General features: G+C 68.5%; 2 protein-coding genes across 2 annotated transcripts; both read right to left on the bottom strand.

Annotated features, from left to right (window-relative positions):
* Positions 1 to 241: 241 nt before the first annotated feature.
* Positions 242 to 9,662, bottom strand: PHF23 (PHD finger protein 23). The gene is made up of 6 exons (XM_045000646.1): positions 9,600 to 9,662; positions 9,266 to 9,380; positions 6,845 to 6,876; positions 5,469 to 5,561; positions 3,972 to 4,644; positions 242 to 1,206 (listed from the first exon to the last, which is right to left on the bottom strand). Exons 1-6 carry the CDS (start codon positions 9,660 to 9,662, stop codon positions 980 to 982), a joined length of 1,203 nt encoding a protein of 400 aa, XP_044856581.1. The 3' UTR covers positions 242 to 979.
* Positions 9,663 to 10,446: 784 nt separating this feature from the next.
* LOC123357405 (GABA type A receptor-associated protein) lies at positions 10,447 to 20,950 on the bottom strand. The gene is made up of 4 exons (XM_045000642.1): positions 20,797 to 20,950; positions 12,383 to 12,461; positions 11,777 to 11,895; positions 10,447 to 10,931 (listed from the first exon to the last, which is right to left on the bottom strand). The coding sequence occupies exons 1-4, from the start codon at positions 20,884 to 20,886 to the stop codon at positions 10,866 to 10,868; spliced, it is 354 nt and encodes a 117-aa protein (XP_044856577.1). The 5' UTR covers positions 20,887 to 20,950; the 3' UTR covers positions 10,447 to 10,865.
* Positions 20,951 to 22,230: the final 1,280 nt, after the last annotated feature.

The following is a 22,230-nucleotide window of genomic DNA, read 5'->3' as shown; positions in this document are numbered from 1 at the left end:
GAGGTGGGAAGGGATGTTTACAGTAGGTCCTACGCAAACCTCGACGCTGACTTTCCCTGCTCCCGCTTCCCAGTCGAGGGCTCGCGTCCGGGCGACAACCGTGGCCAAAGCCCCGGCTCCCCCCACCCCCCGTTTGTGAGTGCCCGGGGGGCATCTGCTTCCACCCCCTAGGGGCAACAAGGCCCCACAACACACACCCCCGTAGAAAAGAGGGCAGCTCCATTCTCCTGTACAAACGCAAAAGGGTCCACGTTATTTATTTACATTTAAGCTGCAAAATATTATTAAAACAAAGGGGGGGGTTGGAACTGCACCCCCCCACCCCCACAAAAGAAACACAGATTAAAGAGCCGTCTGGAGGGGGCAGGGGGGGGGCTGAGATCTGGTCTCCCTTTTCGGGGTGGGGGGAGGAGACGCTGCAGCTGTTAATTAGGGGCACCCCCCCACTCTTCAAACTGCACCCGTCTATTCAGAGCACCCCCCCCGCTGCTCCTCGCCCGGCGACAGCCCCCCCGCCCTTTCGCTGCTTTGGTGGGGGGCCGGCCGAGGGCGACCAGCCCGGCCCCGAAACAGGTCCCTTGGTGGGAAAATGACCAAACACCCCCCCCTTCTTTGTTGATTCTCCCCCCCCTCCGCTGCACCCCACTTCTGCCACCTATTGGGGGGGGGGCAGGAGTCAAGTCTCCATTTTAAAAAGGAAACCAGGGTGGGGGGGGGAGATTTAAAAACAAAAAAAACACACAAAATAAACCCCTCCACTTTCCTTCTATATTTACAGCCGGGAAGGGGGGCCGGAGGGGGGAGCACCCCCAATCCCCCCCCCCCATCCGCTCGGTTTCACTTCCCCATCCCCGTCCGCCGGGGGAGGGGGGGGTTAACGTGAACACACAGATGTCGGGGCGAATCTCCCCTCCGCTCGGGGCGATCCGGGGGGCTGGGGGAGGAGAGTCCAGCTCGGCGGCCGTGTGGGGCCCGGTCCCTAGGGCTCCCCCCCGCCCCGGGGGGCCGGCGCGGCGGCGGAGGCGGCGGCGGCTTTGCGGGCCCCCTCTTTGCACTTCTGGCAGTAGAAGATGTCGGGGACGTTGGTCTTTTTGATCTTGGCGCAGGAGAGGTGGATCCAGGTGCCGCACTGGTTGCACTCGATCATGGGCCGCCCGGCGAAGGGCTTCTGGCAGTAGCAGGTGATCAGGTCCCACGAGTCGTCCCCTGGCGGGGGGCAGAGACGAGCCGGGGGTCAGGGCCTGGCGGTGGGGAGAGCCCGGGGGGCAGCAGAGCTCCCCCAGCCCCGCCCCTCACCCCCGTTAGCCCCGCCCCATTGGGGGAACAGCTCCCCCTAGCCCTGCCCCCATTAGCCCCGCCCCTCACCCCCATTAGCCCTCCCCCAGCCACGCCCCTCACCCCCATTGGCCTTGACCCATTGGGGGAACAGCTCCCCCAGCCCCGCCCCCATTAGCCCCGCCCCTCGCCCCCATTAGCCCTGCCCCATTGGGGGAACAGCTCCCCCAGCCCCGCCCCTCACCCCCATTAGCCAAACCCCATTGGGGGAACAGCTCCCCTAGCCCCGCCCCTCACCCCCATTAGCCAAACCCCATTGGGGGAACAGCTCCCCCAGCCCCGCCCCTCACCCCCATTAGCCAAACCCCATTGGGGGAACAGCTCCCCCAGCCCCGCCCCTCACCCCCATTAGCCTTGACCCATTGGGGGAACAGCTCCCCCAGCCCCGCCCCTCACCCCCATTAGCCTTGACCCATTGGGGGAACAGCTCCCCCAGCCCCGCCCCTCAGCCCCACTAGCCCCGCCCCGTTGGGGAACAGCTCCCCCAGCCCCACCCCTCACCCCCACTCGCCCCGCCCCATTGGGGGAACAGCTCCCCCAGCCCCGCCCCTCACCCCCACTCGCCCCGCCCCATTGGGGGAACAGCTCCCCCAGCCCCGCCCCTCACCCCCACTCGCCCCGCCCCATTGGGGGAACAGCTCCCCCAGCCCCGCCCCTCACCCCCACTCGCCCCGCCCCATTGGGGGAACAGCTCCCCCAGCCCCGCCCCTCACCCCCATTCGCCTTGACCTATAGGGGGAACAGCTCCCCTAGCCCCGCCCCTCACCCCCAGTCGCCCAACCCCATGGGGGGAACAGCTCCCCTAGCCCCGCCCCTCACCCCCAGACCTACATTAGCCAAATCCCATTGGGGGAACAGCTCCCCCAGCCCCGCCCCTCACCCCCAGACCTAAATAGCCAAACCCCATTGGGGGAACAGCTCCCCCAGCCCTGCCCCTCACCCCCCAGACCTAAATAGCCAAATCCCATTGGGGGAACAGCTCCCCCAGCCCCGCCCCTCACCCCCCAGACCTAAATAGCCAAATCCCATTGGGGGAACAGCTCCCCCAGCCCCGCCCTCACCCCCATTAGCCTTGACCCATTAGGGGAACAGCTCCCCCAGCCCCGCCCCTCACCCCCAGACCTACATTAGCCAAACCCCATTGGGGGAACAGCTCCCCCAGCCCCGCCCCTCACCCCCATTAGCTCCGCCCCATTGGGGGAACAGCTCCCCCAGCCCTGCCCCTCACCCCCATTCCTAGCCCCGCCCCATTGGGAACACAGCTCCCCTAGCCCCGCCCCCCTCACCCCCCTATGCCTAGCCTAGCCCCGCCCCACCGGCATCACAGCTCCCCCTGCCCTCAGGGCACGACCAACTCCAGCCCCAGGTGTCCGTCCCGCCCCCCGATGTGGCTGGCACCCCCGGCTACCGCGCAGGGACCCTTCCCCTCCACCCCCGAGGCGCCACAGCCGGGCACGGCCCCTCACAAAGCCAGGCCGGGAGCCGGGCTTCCTGGCTTCCAGCCCCGGCTCTGGGAGGGACGTGGGGCCTGGAGAAACAGGTATCATCTGCCTGACGACGGAAGGGCTGAATACACCCTCGCCACTCAAACGACGGCAGCGGGCTTGGATTCGGGACCCCCGGGGCTCAGTTCCCAGCCCTGCCGCAGACCCCTGGCACAATCCGTGCCTCAGTTTCCCCACCCAGCATCCAGTTAGAGTCTGAGCTCTTCAGCTGGTCTCTCGCGACGCTAACGGCCCCAAAGTTTCAAGCCATTCGCGTCGTCTTGCCCTGTCTGCCTGTCCCTGGCCGGTTCGCTTCAACCCGCTCCACCCCACGACCAGTGGCTCGTGCGGGACGAGAACGTCTACACTGTCATCGAGAGTAGGGGCTGGTGGTTAGATTAGTGGGGGCTGGGAGCCAGGACTCCTGGGTTCTCTCCCCGGCTCTGGGAGGGGAGTGGGGGCTGGTGGGTTAGAGCGGTGGGGGCTGGGAGCCAGGACTCCTGGGTTCTCTCCCCGGCTCTGGGAGGGGAGTGGGGGCTGGTGGTTAGATTAGTGGGGGCTGGGAGCCAGGACTCCTGGGTTCTCTCCCCGGCTCTGGGAGGGGAGTGGGGGCTGGTGGGTTAGATTAGCGGGGGCTGGGAGCCAGGACTCCTGGGTTCTCTCCCCGGCTCTGGGAGGGGAGTGGGGGCTGGTGGGTTAGAGCAGGGGGGGCTGGGAGCCAGGACTCCTGGGTTCTCTCCCCGGCTCTGGGAGGGGAGGGGGGGCTGGTGGGTTAGAGCAGGGGGGGCTGGGAGCCAGGACTCCTGGGTTCTCTCCCCGGCTCTGGGAGGGGAGTGGGGGCTGGTGGGTTAGAGCAGGGGGGGCTGGGAGCCAGGACTCCTGGGTTCTCTCCCCGGCTCTGGGAGGGGAGTGGGGGCTGGTGGGTTAGAGCAGGGGGGGCTGGGAGCCAGAACTCCTGGGTTCCATTCCCAGCACCAGCCCGCAGGGAGCAGAGGCGGAGCAACGTTTTGGCGGGCCACCTTCCACCCCGTCCGTCACCACGCCTTCCCCTCCCGCCGCCCCAGCACGCCCCGCAGCGCCACCCCCCCCCCGCCCACGCCCGGCCCCACGGCCCCCCTGGGAGAACAGGCCCGGCGGCCCCGGCCCCCTCACCTGACTCGACCATGATGTCCTCGTCCATGACCCGCATCTCCCCCTCGCTGGAGCTGCCGTCGCCGTCCTGGCTGGTCTCCGTGCTGCCGCAGTCCTTGCCCTCCCCGCCCCCCAGTTTGGGCTCCGGGAAGCCGCCCTCGGGCAGCAGCTCCTCCGGGGAGGGGGCCGCCTCCTCCTCCTCCCCGCTCCGGCCCAGCACCGCCGCCGCCCCCCCCGCCCCCGCCGCCTCCTCCTCCGAGTCCGTCTCGCTCAGGGAGGCCTTGAGCTTCTTCTCGGCCTTTTTCAACTTCCGCTTCTTGCTCTTTTTGATGCGCGAGCGTTTCTCGCCCGCCGAGTCCCCCCGGCCGCGCCGGGCCGCCTCGGGGGCCGCCCCCCCCGCCCGCCGGCAGCGCTTCTCCTTCCGCTTGTCCCCCAGCGGGCCGGCCCGGGGCGGCGCCGGCGGCGGCCGGCCGGCCGGATCCAGGTCGAAGAGGGAGTCCTTCAGCTTCATCTTCTCCAGCAGGGAGCTGTCCGCCTTGAGGCGGCGGAAAGCCTTCTTCTTGGAGGACTTGGCCTTCTTGACGAAGGTCTCGATGGTGTGCAGGTCCGAGTGGGTCGACTCCCAGCCGTCGCTGTCGGCCACGCTCTCCGGGCGCAGGGGGGAGCTGGAGCCCGAAGGGGTCCAGTCGCTCTCCTGGGGTGGGGGGAGGGAGATCAGGGGTGAGCGTTGGGCGTCTTTCCCAGCACGCACTGCGGCCCGGGTCAGGAGAGGGCGTTGCCCGCTCTCCCAGAATGCAACGGGCCCCGGGCGCCGCGCTTCCCAGCATGCACCATTCCCAGCCGGCTGGGAGACTTAGAGGCCTGCGTTCGTGCAGGGCGGCCGGAAGGACTACACGTCCCACCATGCAATGCTGCTGGCCAGCCCCGCCCGTGCGGACATGTCCTCTGGGCAGCCGGGCTGACAACACACTACAGCTCCCACAGTCCCCTGCTCCAGCCTCTTAGCTAAATGGCCGGGCTGCAGGGCATGCTGGGACCTGTAGTTTTCTGAGGCCAGAAAACAAGGCAGGGGCCTATGGAAAAGCCTACATCTCCCAGAATCCTGTGCTCTGGGGGGGGGCTCCCAGAAGGGCCTGCTGGGACATGTAGTAGATCCCGATAGGACTGGGAATTGGAGTGCCCCTGGCACCGACCCATTCCCCACCCCGAGCCGGCGCCCCCTAGAGGGGACAGGCCCCTGCCCCATTCCCCGCCCCCCTGAGCCAGCCAGTCCCCGCCCTGGGGCCGGGGGGGGGAGCCGGCGCCCCCCAGAGGGGACAGGCCCCTGCCCCATTCCCCGCCCCCCTGAGCCAGCCAGTCCCCGCCCTGGGGCCGGGGGGGAGCCGGCGCCCCCTAGAGGGGACAGGCCCCTGCCCCATTCCCCGCCCCCCTGAGCCAGCCAGTCCCTGCCCTGGGGCCGGGGGGGAGCCGGCGCCCCCTACAGGGGACAGGCCCGTGGGGCCTAAGGGGGTCGCTCACCTCCTTGGTGGATGGGATGTAGCCAGCATAGGCCAGGACAAAGCTGCAGAATTTGTTGAAGTCCTCGATAGTTCGCCGCCGCTTCTCGGGGGGCTGAAAACAGAGACAGGTTAGGGGGAATTAAGTGCTGCCCCCCCTCCCCGCCCTTGCGTCAGGGCCTCCCAGGGGTTAATCGCACCCCGAGACGCTGGTCACACAGCAAGGCCAAGCTGGGGAGAGAACCCAGGTGTCCTGGCTCCCAGCACCCCCAACCCTCTAAACACTAGACCCTGGGAGCCAGGACTCCTGGGTTCTCCCCCCGGTTCTGAGAGGGGAGTGGGGGCTGGTGGGTTAGAGCAATGGGGGCTGGGAGCCAGGACTCCCGGGTTCTCTCCCCGGCTCTGGGAGGGGAGTGGGGGCTGGTCGGTCAGAGTTGGGGGCGCTGGGATCCGGGACTCCTGGGTTCTCTCCCCAGCTCTGGGAAGGGAACGTGGTCTGGTGGTTAGAGCAGGGGGGGCTGGGAGCCAGGACTCCTGGGTTCTCTCCCCGGCTCTGGGAGAGGAGCGGGGGCTGGTGGTTAGAGCAGGGGGGGCTGGGAGCCAGGACTCCTGGGTTCTCGCCCCTGCTCTGGGAGGGGAGCGGGGTCTGGTGGTTAGAGCAGGGGGGCTGGGAGCCAGGACTCCTGGGTTCTCTCCCCGGCTCTTGGAGGGGAGCGGGGTCTGGTGGTTAGAGCAGGGGGGCTGGGAGCCAGGACTCCTGGGTTCTCTCCCCGGCTCTGGGAGGGGAGCGGGGGCTGGTGGTTAGAGCAGGGGGGGCTGGGAGCCAGGACTCCTGGGTTCTCTCCCCAGCTCTGGGAGGGGAGCGGGGTCTGGTGGTTAGAGCAGGGGGGCTGGGAGCCAGGACTCCTGGGTTCTCTCCCCGGCTCTGGGAGGGGAGTGGAGGCTGGTGGTTAGAGCAGGGGGGGCTGGGAGCCAGGACTCCTGGGTTCTCTCCCTAGCTCTGGGAGGGGAGCGGGGTCTGGTGGTTAGAGCAGGGGGGCTGGGAGCCGGGACTCCTGGATTCTCTCCCTGGCTCAGGGAGGGGAATGGGAGCTGGTGGGTTAGAGTGGAGTGGGGGGGGTTGGGAGCCAGGACTCCTGGGTTCTCCCGCCCCGCCCAGGGCTCCGGGAGGGGTCCAGTGCCCGCGGCCAGGAGGGGCTGCAGCGGCCACATGCCCAAGTGTTTGTGATGGGACGTGGTTGCAACAGAACAGACCTTCCCAACCCCCAGGGCCACCCCCACCCCCACGCCACGCCCAAAGAGGGAGGGGGGAGGGGCCTCAGGCAAGGAGGGGGGCCTCTGCCCCCCCACCCTCATGTGGGACCCCAGTGTGGGGGGCAGGGAAGTGCCCGGACTCACCTGCGTCTCCGCTTTGAGGTTCGGGGGTGGGTCTGGAAAATAAAGGGGGGGCGGGTAAGTTTGGGGGGTTCTCCCCCCCTCCCCCCGCATCGGTCTGGGGTCAGCAGCCTTCCTTCTCAGACACCCCCCGCCCCAGTGTCTGGGATCCTACCACCCCATAGACTTGGGGGGCTGGGCCTTCACTCACCCCCCCACACACACACAACCCAAGACCCTGTCCCCCCAACTCTCCTGGGGAGAGACCCCACTCCTCCCTCCACCCAGGGACACCCCCCACCTCAGCCCCTCCCCCCGGGACAGAGACACCCCCACCCAGCCCACCCCCACACTTCTTCCTCACCAAGCCCCCAGGTAAAGAGCTGGCGGGGGGGGGGGGATGCGGTGGGCTGCAGAGAAGATGCCCCTGGGGAGGGGAACCTCCCCCCTCTCCAGCCAGGACCTCGGGGCGTGGCCTGCCTCCCCCTCACCCCTGGCTCCTCCCCCTCCCAGCCCCCCCCACCCCCTTCCACTGCCAGCTCCTCCCCCCCTCAGCTGCCCCACCCTCACTGACAACTCCTCCCCTCCCCCCCGCCACCAACCAACCCCCCCACTGCTCCCTAGCACCCCCCCCCCGACCCATCTCCCTGCTTCTGTGCCCCCCCTTCACAGCCCAGTCTCCCTCCCCCCCCCACAGCTCCCCGGCTTCCCAGCCCCCACCCCGGCTCAGCTCCATGGTTAATATTCCACCAAACAGCCCCCCCCTCCGGCGGCAGCCAGCCTCCCCCCCCCCCACCCCTGCAACTCCAGCTGCCCCTTCCCCTCTGGACAGCACCCCCAGCCTCTGAACAACCCCCACCCCAGCTCTGGGGCACCCTCCTCATCCCCCGGCTGCCCCCCTCCCTAGCCCCCCCCCCAAGTCTCCAGCTCCTGTCTCCGCCCCCCTCCCCGCAGAGGTTTTCGCCATGGTTTCCCTCTCGTGTTTCCCCCCCCCCTTCACCCCGGTTCCTCCAGCTTCTCCTTCCTGCCTCCCCCCCCCAGGACCGTCCCCCCTCCGCTTCAAGCACCCCACTTCTCGCTCCCCCCCTCCGCCAGTCCCACCTTCCCCCCTGCTCCTTCCAGCCTCCCCCCAGCCCCCCAATCTCCCCCCCCCACGGCGGTCAGCTCTCCCGCAGCTCCTCCGAGCCCCCCAACCCCGCGATCCTGCCCCCCAACACCGGTCTCACGCCTCTCCCTACTCCCCCGTCTCCTACCCCCCCCGCCGTACTCCCCCGAGCCCCCACCCCCCCTCCACCGCTGTGCACCCCCAATACACACACACGGCGCCTCAGCTCCCCCCTCCTGCCTCCTCTCGGCCCCCCCAACCCCGCCTCCCCAGGGCCAGTCCCCCCCCCAACCCCCAGCTGGCCTCTTGCCGCCCCCCTCCCAGCTCCGGGCTCCCCCCCAACTCTGCCCCCCGCCAGATCTCCTCCGGCTCCCCCTCCCCAGGGCCAGTCTCCCCTCCCCACACCCTGTGCCCCCCAATCCCCAAAATCTCCTCCGGCTTCTCAGCTCCCCAGGGCCACTCTCCCCCGCCACACGCTGCGCCCCCCCCAACCCCCCAGATCTCCTCCAGCTCCAGATTCCCGGCCCCCTACTGCGCCCCTCCCCTCCCCCCCGCTCGCCTCCCCAGCTCCGGGCTCCCCCCCACACACACTGTGCCCCCCAGATCTCCTCCAGCTCCCCCTCTCCCGGCCCCCTACTGCGCCCCTTGCCCCCCCCCCAGCTCCCGGCCCCCCCTCCCCAAGGCAGATCTCCAGATCCCCCCACTCCCAGTTCACCTCTCCCCCACCACACGCTGTGCCCCCCCCAGCTCCGCATCTCCCGGCCCCCCTACTGCGCCCCTTGCCCCCCCCTCTCCAAGGAAGATCTCCAGATCCCCCCCACTCCCGGCTCTCTCCCTCTCCTGTGCCCCTCCAGCCCCCTCTCCCGGCCCCCCGACTGCGCCCCTTGCCCCTCCCAGCTCCCCCCCAAGGCAGAGCTCCAGATCCCCCCCCCACTCCCAGCTCTCCTCTTCCCCCCAAGCTCCGGTCTCCCCCGCACACGCTGTGCCCCCCCCAGATCCCTCTCTCCCAGCCCCCCCCCCGGGCCAGTCTCCCCCCCCCCCCCAGATCCGTCTCTCCCAGCCAGCCCCCCCCCCCCCGGGCCAGTCTCCCCCCCCCAGCCTGTGCCCCCCCCGATCCCCCTCATCTCCTCCAGCTCCCGCCCCAGGGCAAGCGCCCCCCACTCCTCCAGCCCCCCCAGCTGGTCTCCCCCCACCCCCACACAGCCCCCCCTTTCTGCCCCCCCAGCTCCGATCTCTCCCTCCCCACACACTGCTGAGCCCCCCCCAGCCCCCGAGTTGGTCTCCCCCGGCCCCACTGTGCCCCCCAAGTGCCCCCCCGGCTGTTCCCCCCCCCCACGCACCTTCTGGGCTGGGCTCCGCCATGGCCTCGCCGCCCCGCGCGGGGCTCGCACCCCGGGCCGCTCTCTCCCTCCGTCCGGTGCCGCCCGACTCCGCTCCCCGCCCCGCCCGGCCGCCCCCTTGGCTCCCCCCCCCGCCGCCGCCGCCGCCGCCGCCGCGCTGCACCCCGGGAGATGGAGTCCGCGGCCCGGCTCCCCCCGCCCGCATGCGGTCGGACCAGGACTACAACTCCCAGCAGCCCCCGCGCCACGAGGGCGCGCTCGCCCCTCCGCCCCAGCCGGGCACGCCGGGAGATGAAGTCCCCCCAGCCCCAGGCTAGCGGCGCGACGACCCTACTTCCGGCGTGGGGCGGGACTTCCTGCGCGGAGGGCGCTGGGAGCTGTAGTCCTGCGGCGCCATGGCGCGGACGGAAAGCGCCTGTAGGCTGACTCCGCCTACGGGCCAGGCGGGGCGCTGATTGGCCAGAGGCAACCTGTCACCACCGAGCAGGCCCCGCCCACCCTCTCCCTAGAGAGTTGCAGGGGCAGGACTCCTGGGTTCTCTCCCCGGCTCTGGGAGGGGAGTGGTGGTTAGAGCAGGGGGGGGGGGCTGGAAGCCAGGACTCCTGGGTTCTCTCCCCGGCTCTGGGAGGGGAGTGGGGGCTGGTGGTTAGAGCAGGGGGGGCTGGGAGCCAGGACTCCTGGGTTCTCTCCCTGGCGCTGGGAGGGGAGTGGGGGCTGGTGGGTTAGAGCAGGCGGGCTGGGAGCCAGGACTCCTGGGTTCTCTCCCCGGCTCTGGGAGGGGAGTGGGGGCTGGTGGGTTAGAGCAGGAGGGGCTGGGAGCCAGGACTCCTGGGTTCTCTCCCCGACTCTGGGAGGGGAGTGGGGGCTGGTGGTTAGAGCAGGGGGGGCTGGGAGCCAGGACTCCCGGGTTCTCTCCCTGGCTCTGGGAGGGCAGTGGGGGCTGGTGGGTCAGAGCAGAGGAGGCTGGGAGCCAGGACTCCTGGGTTCTCTCCCCACTGCCTGAGGGACCCACACCACCTCTTGTCTATGACCCCTTCCCCCTTCCAAGGGGGGGGACAGTCTCTTCCTGCCCCCCCATGATCTCCCCAACAGCAGCCATCGGTTGGCCACCCCCCAACTCACCATGGTCCCCACACAGTGTCATCCTCCCCCGCCCCGGCAGAAATAACACCCCACAAGGCTCAGCATTTTCCTTCTCATTTTATTATGCCCCCTCTTTCGCCCCCCCCCTGCACACACACCACATTACAAGCGCTGACGGGGCCCCCTGGTGGCAGCTCGGGGCCCTGCTGGGTGACGCGAGGAGCCAGCAATTTTGGGGGCAAGGGGGCGGGGTGGATGCCCAAGGGGGGGCTGGAAAAACCCTTCATGGCAGGAAATCAGAGGTTAGCCAAGGAAACCCAGGCAGAGCAGGGAGGGGTGGTTACATGGGGAGGATTTAATTATGCAGATGGGGGGGGTGACAGGGAGGGGTGCCCCCCCCCATCCTCACCCCGGGAGGAGAAAGGCTCTTATCAAGGAGATCAACCAACAAAAGGAGAAAGTGCAGGTCCCTTCGGGGAGGAGGGCGCCCCCCGGTGGCGGAGCGGAGCGGGGCGCCTCACATGCCGTAGACGCTCTCGTCACTGTAAGCGATGTACAGGAAGAAGTCTTCCTCGTGGTGCTCCTGCCGGGCGGTGGGAGGGGGGAGAAAAAGAGGAGGGTCATTACCGGGGAGGGCGCCCCCTGCCCCACAGCGCCCCCTAGCGCCGCCCTGGGGCCAGCCCTGCCTGCCAGGGGAGAGCGCCCCCTGCTGAGCTCCCTGCCCCACAGCGCCCCCTAGCGCCACCCTGGGGCCAGCCCTGCCTACCAGGGGAGAGCGCCCCCTGCTGAGCCCCCCACCCAGCTCCCTGCCCCACACCGCCCCCTAGCGCCGCCCTGGGGCCAGCCCCGCCTGCCAGGGGAGAGCGCCCCCTGCTGAGCCCCCCACCCAGCTCCCTGCCCCACAGCGCCCCCTAGCGCTGCCCTGGGGCCAGCCCTGCCTGCCAGGGGAGAGCGCCCCCTGCTGAGCCCCCCACCCAGCTCCCTGCCCCACAGCGCCCCCTAGCGCTGCCCTGGGGCCAGCCCTGCCTGCTAGGGGAGAGTGCCCCCTGCTGAGCTCCCCGCCCCGCTCCCTGCCCCACAGCGCCCCCTAGCGCTGCCCTGGGGCCAGCCCTGCCTACCAGGGGAGAGCGCCCCCTGCTGAGCTCCCCGCCCCGCTCCCTGCCCCACAGTGCCCCCTAGCGCTGCCCTGGGGCCAGCCCTGCCTGCCAGGGGAGAGCGCCCCCTGCTGAGCTCCCCGCCCCGCTCCCTGCCCCACAGCGCCCCCTAGCGCTGCCCTGGGGCCAGCCCTGCCTGCTAGGGGAGAGCGCCCCCTGCTGAGCCCCCCGCCCCACACCGCCCATAGCGCCACCCTGGGGCCAGCCCTGCCTACCAGGGGAGAGCGCCCTCTGCTGCCCCCTCCCCGCCCCACAGCGCCCCCTGGCGCCCTACCTGGTACAGCTGGCCCATGGTGGCGCTGGTCGGGGGGATGACGTTGTTGACGAAGAAGAACAAGGCGTCCTCGGCCCTTAGGTGGATTCGCTTCCGGATCAGGAAGTAGAACTGTCCGACTGGGGGAGAACGGGGGGGGTCAGGATACGAGGGGGGCGGCCTCCCCAATACCCTCCCACGACCCACACACTCCACGCCCCCTACTCTCCTCCCCCCTCCAAGGGCCTTTCTGGGAATCCCCCCGCCCCCAGCGCTATGTGGGAGGGCTGGAGCTGGGGGGATTTCCCCCATGGGGGCACACCCTGGTTTATCCAGCCGTTGGAGAGGCTACCCAGTACCCCTCCTCTGCGCCCCCCCCCCGAAAACCCCACCTGTCCCTTTAAGAGACTATCCCAAATCCTCCCCCTTCATCTGCCCACCCCCACTGAGACCACCCCCTCCATCTGCTCCCCTCGTTCCACCCCATGACCCCTGTTCCCAGAGACAGGCCCCCAAGGACCCCCTCCCCCCCATCCAGTCACAAGCCCCTCCCACCCCGCTGGATCTGCCCCCATCCCGTGACTGTCCCAGCAGCACGGCGCCCCCTGGGGGGGGGGCAGCACTGACCTGTGAGGTCTGACGGGACCAGGTATTTCTTCTTGTCCAGGTCTCCTATCCGGGCTTTGGGGGCTTTCTCCACAATCACCTGCGGGGGAGGGAGGAGACGCGGGGGATCAGCTGGGCGCCCCCCCCCTCGGCACTTGGGGGGCTGGGAGTACAGCCCCGTGGGGGTGGGGAGGAATAGCTCAAACCAGGGGGCGGTGGGAGGGGCTGGGATGGCTCTGCCCAGCAGTCCAACCTGACCACACCCCCAAACACACACACACACAATGGTCCGACCCAACCCCCCCCCCGCAAACACACACAATGGTCCGACCCAACCCCCCCCCGCAAACACACACAATGGTCCGACCCAAACCCCCCCCAAACACACATAATGGTCCAACCCAACCCCCCCCAAACACACACACACACAATGGTCCGACCCAACCCCCCCCCAAACACACACACACACAATGGTCCGACCCAACCCCCCCCGCAAACACACACAATGGTCCGACCCAAACCCCCCCCAAACACACACACACACAGTGGTCTGACCTGACCCTCCCCCCCAGGGAAGGTCCCGGCAGGGGAGGGCAGGGGGCAGGAGGAAGGCAGGGAAGGTCCCGGCAGGGGAGGGCAGGGGGCAGGAGGAAGGCAGGGACGGTCCCGGCAGGGGAGGGCAGGGGGCAGGCAGGGAAGGTCCCGGCAGGGGGCAGGAGGAAGGCAGGGAAGGTCCCGGCAGGGGAGGGCAGGGGGGAAGGCAGGGAAGGTCCCGGCAGGGGAGGGCAGGGGGCAGGAGGAAGGCAGGGAAGGTCCCGGCAGGGGAGGGCAGGGGGAAGGCAGGGAAGGTCCCGGCAGGGGAGGGCAGGGGGCAGGAGGAAGGCAGGGACGGTCCCGGCAGGGGAGGGCAGGGGGCAGGCAGGGAAGGTCCCGGCAGGGGGCAGGAGGAAGGCAGGGAAGGTCCCGGCAGGGGAGGGCAGGGGGGAAGGCAGGGAAGGTCCCGGCACGGGAGAGCAGGGGGCAGGAGGAAGGCAGGGAAGGTCCCGGCAGGGGAGGGCAGGGGGAAGGCAGGGAAGGTCCCGGCAGGGGAGGGCAGGGGGCAGGAGGAAGGCAGGGTAGGTCCCGGCAGGGGAGGGCAGGGAGCAGGAGGAAGGCAGGGACGGTCCCGGCAGGGGAGGGCAGGGGGCAGGCAGGGAAGGTCCCGGCAGGGGGCAGGAGGAAGGCAGGGAAGGTCCCGGCAGGGGAGGGCAGGGGGAAGGCAGGGAAGGTCCCGGCAGGGGAGGGCAGGGGGCAGGAGGAAGGCAGGGAAGGTCCCGGCAGGGGAGGGCAGGGGGCAGGAGGAAGGCAGGGAAGGTCCCGGCAGGGGAGGGCAGGAGGAAGGCAGGGACGGTCCCGGCAGGGGAGGGCAGGGGGCAGGAGGAAGGCAGGGAAGGTCCCGGCAGGGGAGGGCAGGGGGCAGGAGGAAGGCAGGGAAGGTCCCGGCAGGGGAGGGCAGGGGGCAGGAGGAAGGCAGGGAAGGTCCCGGCAGGGGAGGGCAGGGGGCAGGAGGAAGGCAGGGTAGGTCCCGGCAGGGGAGGGCAGGGAGCAGGAGGAAGGCAGGGAAGGTCCCGGCAGGGGAGGGCAGGGGGCAGGAGGAAGGCAGGGAAGGTCCCGGCAGGGGAGGGCAGGGGGCAGGAGGAAGGCAGGGACGGTCCCGGCAGGGGAGGGCAGGGGGCAGGGGGAAGGCAGGGACGGTCCCGGCAGGGGAGGGCAGGGGGCAGGCAGGGAAGGTCCCGGCAGGGGGCAGGAGGAAGGCAGGGAAGGTCCCGGCAGGGGAGGGCAGGGGGCAGGCAGGGAAGGTCCCGGCAGGGGGCAGGAGGAAGGCAGGGAAGGTCCCGGCAGGGGAGGGCAGGGGGAAGGCAGGGAAGGTCCCGGCAGGGGAGGGCAGGGGGCAGGAGGAAGGCAGGGAAGGTCCCGGCAGGGGAGGGCAGGGGGCAGGAGGGAGGCAGGGAAGGTCCCGGCAGGGGAGGGCAGGGGGAAGGCAGGGACGGTCCCGGCAGGGGAGGGCAGGGGGCAGGAGGAAGGCAGGGAAGGTCCCGGCAGGGGAGGGCAGGGGGCAGGAGGAAGGCAGGGAAGGTCCCGGCAGGGGAGGGCAGGAGGAAGGCAGGGAAGGTCCCGGCAGGGGAGGGCAGGGGGCAGGAGGAAGGCAGGGAAGGTCCCGGCAGGGGAGGGCAGGGGGCAGGAGGAAGGCAGGGAAGGTCCCGGCAGGGGGCAGGCAGGGACGGTCCCAGCACGAGAGGGCAGGGGGAAGGCAGGGACGGTCCCGGCAGGGGGCAGGAGGAAGGCAGGGAAGGTCCCGGCAGGGGAGGGCAGGGGGGAAGGCAGGGAAGGTCCCGGCAGGGGAGGGCAGGGGGCAGGAGGAAGGCAGGGACGGTCCCGGCAGGGGAGGGCAGGGGGCAGGAGGAAGGCATGGACGGTCCCGGCAGGGGAGGGCAGGGGGCAGGAGGAAGGCATGGACGGTCCCGGCAGGGGAGGGCAGGGGGCAGGAGGAGGGCAGGGGGCAGGAGGAAGGCATGGACGGTCCCGGCAGGGGAGGGCAGGGGGCAGGAGGAAGGCAGGGAAGGTCCCGGCAGGGGAGGGCAGGAGGAAGGCAGGGACGGTCCCGGCAGGTGGCAGGAGGGATGCACTGATGTGGGGTGTCTCTTTCGAGGTCCCGGGGGGCTGCCCTCTAGCTTCCATGGATTTCTCTCCCCCAGGGCGCCTGATGGGGGGTTGCGGGTGCGGGGTGGATGAGGACACACTACACCAGGGACTCAGAGACCCAGTTTTTATGGCAGATCTGGGGGTGGTAAGGGAGGGTAGGAGGGTCTCAACCCCCCCACACTTCTGGGTACATTTCCTGGGGTAACAGGACCCAGACGGGGTGTCAACTGGAACTGAATGTGTGTCTATGGCATGGGTCACACATGGGTTAGCCATGGGGGTTCACAACAGGACCCGATCTGGGTATTTCCGCATGTGGGAGGGAGGGAGGGAGGGCCCCAGTCTTGGTATTTTGGGGGGGTTCCCTCCACCAGAAGGTGAGGGGCAAAGATAACCCCCACAGGGGGTGTTTCTCTAAATAAGACCAGGCCTGGGTATTTGGGGTGGGGGGATGGGGCAATGTGGGTCGTGGGGGGGGAGAATATCCCAGGGTGAGGAATACCATGGGGGCCAGGGGTGCTTCTGAACAGGATATGGTATTTTGGGGGAGGAGGGGGTCAAGGATGCGTGTCCCACTGCAGAGGGAGTATCCTGGGGTCTCGCTGGGGGGTGCTCCTATGGGGAGGAGGGTCCTGGGAGAGGCACATCTGGGAGGTATGGGGGGGGTCTCCAAGACACAGGGTCTGTCTCACTCATATTTCTGCAGGGGGTCCCAGTCTATGGGCCATACAGGGGCGGGTCTCTCATAGGGTATTTCTGAGGGAGTCCCAGTCCATGGGCTGTACGGGGCGTGTGTGCCTCTCACAGGGTTTTTCGGGGGGGGGGGGGTCCCAGTCCATGGGGCAGGGCTCACAGGATATTTCGGGGGGGAGTCCCAGTCTATGGGCCGCCCGGGGGCAGGTCAACATAAGAACATACGAAGCGCCCTCCTGGGTCAGCCCAAAGGTCCATCTTCCGACCGCGGCCAATGCCAGGTGCCCCAGAGGGAGCGAACCTAACGGGGAACGATCCCGTGATCTCTCCGGGGACCCCGGGCCCTTACCCCGCCTGGCTAATAGCCACTAATGGCCTTAGCCTCCATGAATTTATCCCGTTCTCCCTTAAACCCTGTTCTAGGCCTGGCCTTCCCCACCTCCTGAGGCGAGGAGTTCCCCAGGTCCACCGTGCGCTGGGTGACCGAGAACTTCCTTCTCTTCGTTAAACCCGCTGCCCGTTAATTTCACGTGGTGGCCCCTAGTTCTTGTATTATGGGAACAAGTAAAGAACTTTTCCTTCTTCCCTTTCTCCTCACCCGTCATGATTGGATCGACCCCTCTCGTATCCCCCCTTAGTTGCCCCTTTTCCAAGCTGAAAAGTCCCAGCCTCTTTAATCTCTCCTCATGTGGGACCCGTCCCAAACCCCTCTCATAGGGTATTTCAGGGGGGTCCCAGTCCATGGGCCGTACGGGGGCGGGTCTCTCATAGGGTATTTCAGGGGGGTCCCAGTCCATGGGCCGTAAGGGGGCGGGTCTCTCATAGGGTATTTCAGGGGGGGTCCCAGTCCATGGGCCGTACGGGGGCAGGTCTCTCATAGGGTATTTCAGGGGGGGTCCCAGTCCATGGGCCGTACGGGGGCGGGTCTCTCATAGGGTATTTCAGGGGGGTCCCAGTCCATGGGCCGTACGGGGGCGGGTCTCTCACAGGGTAGTTCTGGGGTGGGGTCCCAGACCACGGGCCGTACAGGGGCGGGTCTCTCATAGGGTATTTCAGGGGGGTCCCAGTCCATGGGCCGTACGGGGGCGGGTCTCTCACAGGGTATTTCAGGGGGGTCCCAGTCCATGGGCCATACGGGGGCGGGTCTCTCATAGGGTATTTCAGGGGGGTCCCAGTCCGTGGGCCGTACAGGGGCGGGTCTCTCATAGGGTATTTCAGGGGGGTCCCAGACCACGGGCCGTACGGGGGCGGGTCTCTCATAGGGTATTTCAGGGGGGTCCCAGTCCACGGGCCGTACAGGGGCGGGTCTCTCATAGGGTATTTCAGGGGGGTCCCAGTCCATGGGCCGTACGGGGGCGGGTCTCTCACAGGGTATTTCAGGGGGGTCCCAGTCCATGGGCCGTACGGGGGCGGGTCTCTCATAGGGTATTTCAGGGGGGGTCCCAGTCCATGGGCCGTACGGGGGCAGGTCTCTCACAGGGTATTTCAGGGGGGTCCCAGTCCATGGGCCGTACGGGGGCAGGTCTCTCATAGGGTATTTCAGGGGGGTCCCAGTCCATGGGCCATACGGAGGCGGGTCTCTCATAGGGTATTTCAGGGGGGTCCCAGAGCACGGGCCGTACGGGGGCGGGTCTCTCATAGGGTATTTCGGGGGGTCCCAGTCCATGGGCCATACGGAGGCAGGTCTCTCATAGGGTATTTCAGGGGGGTCCCAGACCACGGGCCGTACAGGGGTGGGTCTCTCATAGGGTATTTCAGGGGGGTCCCAGTCCATGGGCCATATGGGGGCGGGTCTCTCATAGGGTATTTCAGGGGGGTCCCAGTCCATGTGCCGTACGGGGGCAGGTCTCTCACAGGGTATTTCTAGGGGGGGTCCCAGTCCATGGGCCGTACGGGGGCAGGTCTCTCACAGGGTATTTCTAGGGGGGGTCCCAGACCACGGGCCGTACAGGGGCGGGTCTCTCAAAAGGTATTTCTCGGGGGGGTCCCAGTCCATGGGCCGTACGGGGGCAGGTCTCTCACAGGGTATTTCTGGGGGGGGTCCCAGACCACGGGCCGTACAGGGGCGGGTCTCTCAAAGGGTATTTCAGGGGGGTCCCAGTCCATGGGCCGTACAGGGGCGGGTCTCTCATAGGGTATTTCAGGGGGGTCCCAGTCCATGGGCCGTACGGGGGCGGGTCTCTCACAGGGTATTTCAGGGGGGTCCCAGTCCATGGGCCGTATAGGGGCGGGTCTCTCACAGGATATTTCTGCAGGGGGTCCCAGTCCATGGGCCGTACAGGGGCGGGTCTCTCACAGGGTATTTCAGGGGGGTCCCAGTCCTTGGGCCGTATAGGGGCGGGTCTCTCACAGGGTATTTCAGGGGGGTCCCAGTCCATGGGCCATACAGGGGCAGGTCTCTCACAGGGTATTTCTAGGGGGGGTCCCAGTCCATGGGCCATACAGGGGCGGGTCTCTCACAGGGTATTTCTGGGGTGGGGTCCCAGTCCATGGGCCGTACAGGGGCGGGTCTCTCATAGGGTATTTCAGGGGGGTCCCAGTCCATGGGCCGAACGGGGGCGGGTCTCTCATAGGGTATTTCAGGGGGTCCCAGTCCATGGGCCATACGGGGGCGGGTCTCTCACAGGGTATTTCTAGGGGGATCCCAGTCCATGGGCCGTACGGGGGCGGGTCTCTCACAGGGTATTTCAGGGGGGTCCCAGTCCATGGGCCGTACAGGGGCGGGTCTCTCATAGGGTATTTCAGGGGGGTCCCAGTCCATGGGCCGTACGGGGGCGGGTCTCTCACAGGGTATTTCAGGGGGTCCCAGTCCATGGGCCGTACGGGGGCGGGTCTCTCATAGGGTATTTCAGGGGGTCCCAGTCCATGGGCCATACGGGGGCGGGTCTCTCACAGGGTATTTCTAGGGGGGGTCCCAGTCCATGGGCCGTACGGGGGCGGGTCTCTCATAGGGTATTTCAGGGGGGTCCCAGTCCATGGGCCGTACGGGGGCGGGTCTCTCACAGGGTATTTCAGGGGGGGTCCCAGTCCATGGGCCGTACGGGGGCGGGTCTCTCATAGGGTATTTCAGGGGGGGTCCCAGTCCATGGGCCGTACGGGGGCGGGTCTCTCATAGGGTATTTCAGGGGGGTCCCAGTCCATGGGCCGTACGGGGGCGGGTCTCTCATAGGGTATTTCAGGGGGGGTCCCAGTCCATGGGCCGTACAGGGGCGGGTCTCTCACAGGGTATTTCTAGGGGGGGTCCCAGACCATGGGCCGTACGGGGGCGGGTCTCTCATAGGGTATTTCAGGGGGGGTCCCAGTCCATGGGCCGTACGGGGGCGGGTCTCTCATAGGGTATTTCAGGGGGGTCCCAGTCCATGGGCCGTACAGGGGCGGGTCTCTCATAGGGTATTTCAGGGGGGTCCCAGTCCATGGGCCGTACAGGGGCGGGTCTCTCATAGGGTATTTCAGGGGGGTCCCAGTCCATGGGCCATACGGGGGCGGGTCTCTCACAGGGTATTTCAGGGGGGTCCCAGTCCACGGGCCATACGGGGGCGGGTCTCTCATAGGGTATTTCAGGGGGGTCCCAGTCCATGGGCCATACGGGGGCGGGTCTCTCATAGGGTATTTCAGGGGGGTCCCAGTCCATGGGCCGTACAGGGGCGGGTCTCTCACAGGGTATTTCAGGGGGGTCCCAGTTCATGGGCCGTACGGGGGCGGGTCTCTCATAGGGTATTTCAGGTGGGTCCCAGTCCATGGGCCGTACAGGGGCGGGTCTCTCACAGGGTATTTCTAGGGGGATCCTAGTCCACGGGCCGTACAGGGGCGGGTCTCTCATAGGGTATTTCAGGGGGGTCCCAGTCCATGGGCCGTACAGGGGCGGGTCTCTCACAGGGTATTTCTAGGGGGATCCTAGTCCACGGGCCGTACGGGGGCGGGTCTCTCATAGGGTATTTCAGGGGGGTCCCAGTCCATGGGCCGTACGGGGGCGGGTCTCTCACAGGGTATTTCTAGGGGGGGTCCCAGTCCATGGGCCATACGGGGGCGGGTCTCTCATAGGGTATTTCAGGGGGGTCCCAGTCCATGGGCCGTACGGGGGCGGGTCTCTCATAGGGTATTTCAGGGGGGGTCCCAGTCCATGGGCCGTACGGGGGCGGGTCTCTCATAGGGTATTTCAGGGGGGTCCCAGTCCATGGGCCGTACAGGGGCGGGTCTCTCATAGGGTATTTCAGGGGTGACCAAGTACATGGGCCATACGGGGGCGGGTCTCTCACAGGGTATTTCAGGGGGGTCCCAGTCCACGGGCCATACGGGGGCGGGTCTCTCATAGGGTATTTCAGGGGGTCCCAGTCCATGGGCCATACGGGGGCGGGTCTCTCATAGGGTATTTCAGGGGGGTCCCAGTCCATGGGCCGTACAGGGGCAGGTCTCTCACAGGGTATTTCAGGGGGGTCCCAGTTCATGGGCCGTACGGGGGCGGGTCTCTCATAGGGTATTTCAGGGGGGTCCCAGTCCATGGGCCGTACAGGGGCGGGTCTCTCACAGGGTATTTCTAGGGGGATCCTAGTCCACGGGCCGTACAGGGGCGGGTCTCTCATAGGGTATTTCAGGGGGGTCCCAGTCCATGGGCCGTACAGGGGCGGGTCTCTCACAGGGTATTTCTAGGGGGATCCTAGTCCACGGGCCGTACAGGGGCGGGTCTCTCATAGGGTATTTCAGGGGGGTCCCAGTCCATGGGCCGTACAGGGGCGGGTCTCTCACAGGGTATTTCTAGGGGGATCCTAGTCCACGGGCCGTATGCGGGCTGAGGGGGCAGGTCTCTCACAAGGGGGGGGGGGTCCCAGTCCAGGGGTGCCACAGATGCGGGGGGGGGGGCGGGTGTCTCGCAGGGGGTCTCGGGGGGGGGGATCCCAGCCCAGGGGCCCCACAGGGGGGCGGGGGTCTCGGGGGGGGATCCCAGCCCAGGGGCCCCACGGGGGGGGGGATCCAGTCGGGGGGGTGGGACCAGGGGGCGGGGGTCCGGTCCGGGTCCCGACCGGACGGGCCCGGTCCGGTCCGGGAGGCTCCCGGGCTCTCACCGGGACGCGGTCCGGGTATTTCTTGCGGATCTTCTCGCCCTCGCAGCGGCGCCGCTCGAAGGGCTGCTCCTCCTTGTACAGGAACTTCATGGCTGCGCTGCTGCCTGCGCCGCCGGCGTAAGCGACGCCCGCCCTGCGCCGCTGGCGTAACGGCCGCCCGCCCGCCCTGCGTCGGCTCCCTGCGCCGCCGGCGTAAGCGCCGCCCGCCCTGCGCCGCTGGCGTAACCGCCACCCGCCCTGCGTCGGCTCCCTGCGCCGCTGGCGTAACCGCCGCCCGCCCTGCGCCGCTGGCGTAACCGCCGCCCGCCCGCCCTGCGTTGGCTCCCTGCGCCGCTAGCGTAACCGCCGCCCGCCCTGCGCCGCTGGCGTAAAGGCCGCCCGCCCGCCCTGCGTCGGCTCCCTGCGCCGCTAGCGTAACCGCCGCCTTCACCTACGCCGCTAGCGTAACTGTGGGGGTTCTTTCCCGGCCTCACAGCTACGCCGCAGGCGTAAAGGGGCCGAGCTTCCCCCCGCCCCCATTTTCCGGGGCTACGAAAAGGGCGTAAGTCCCGCTTCCGCCTGACTCATTCCGGACTGGGCAGGGCCACGCTACGGGCGCAGCCCAGGCCTTTCCCCACCGGCCCGCACACCGCACAGCCGCGATTCACAGAGCCCCATACGCTGCGCCACCTGCGTGGCAGTTTGACAACAAAATAGTGCGGGGGGCGGGGGGAGACGGAGCTGCGGTAATAAAGAGGAGGGGCAGGGCCTCCATGGAGAGGGGAGCGGCGGGAGAGGCGTGGCCACTGCGGAAGGGGGCGTGGCCATGCCGGAGAGCTCGCCAAGAAACAGGGTGGCGGAAGGATACGGCCAGCGCGGAGGGAGACGTATCATGTGATTGACGTCACGCAGGCGTATGGGTCACGTGCCTGCCGGGAAGAAGATCCGGCCGGGAGGAGGCTGATAAACAGGGAGAGGCCCCGTGACCGTGCGAGGGGCGCGGAGTGAGAGACCAATGGGTGGAAGGGGCGGGGCGAAGGGGGCGGGGCCAATGGGGAGGGAGGAACCATGTAAAGGGACACACAGGGGAGGGTTCATTGTGGAAGAAACCAAAAAGGAAATGGGGGGGGGGAGCGGGAAGGTGGGTGAAACCATCGGAGGGGAAGGGGCAGAAGAGGGAAGAGACCAAGGGAGAGGGGTGGGGGGAACAGCCTTGCGTGGGGGAGGGTCCAATGCGGGGGGGGGAGCTGGGAGCCAGAACTCCTGGGTTCTCTCCCCAGCTCTGGGAGGGGAGTGGGGGCTGGTGGGTTAGAGCAGGGGGGCTGGGAGCCAGGACTCCTGGGTTCTCTCCCCAGCTCTGGGAGGGGAGCAGGGGCTGGTGGGTTGGAGCAGGGGGGGCTGGGAGCCAGGACTCCTGGGTTCTCTCCCCGGCCCTGGGAGGGGAATGGGGGCTGG

This window comes from Mauremys mutica, unplaced genomic scaffold (genome assembly GCF_020497125.1).
Source record: "Mauremys mutica isolate MM-2020 ecotype Southern unplaced genomic scaffold, ASM2049712v1 000557F_np12_obj, whole genome shotgun sequence".
Lineage (NCBI taxonomy): Eukaryota > Metazoa > Chordata > Testudines > Geoemydidae > Mauremys > Mauremys mutica.
This window is presented reverse-complemented; position numbering and strand designations above follow the sequence as displayed.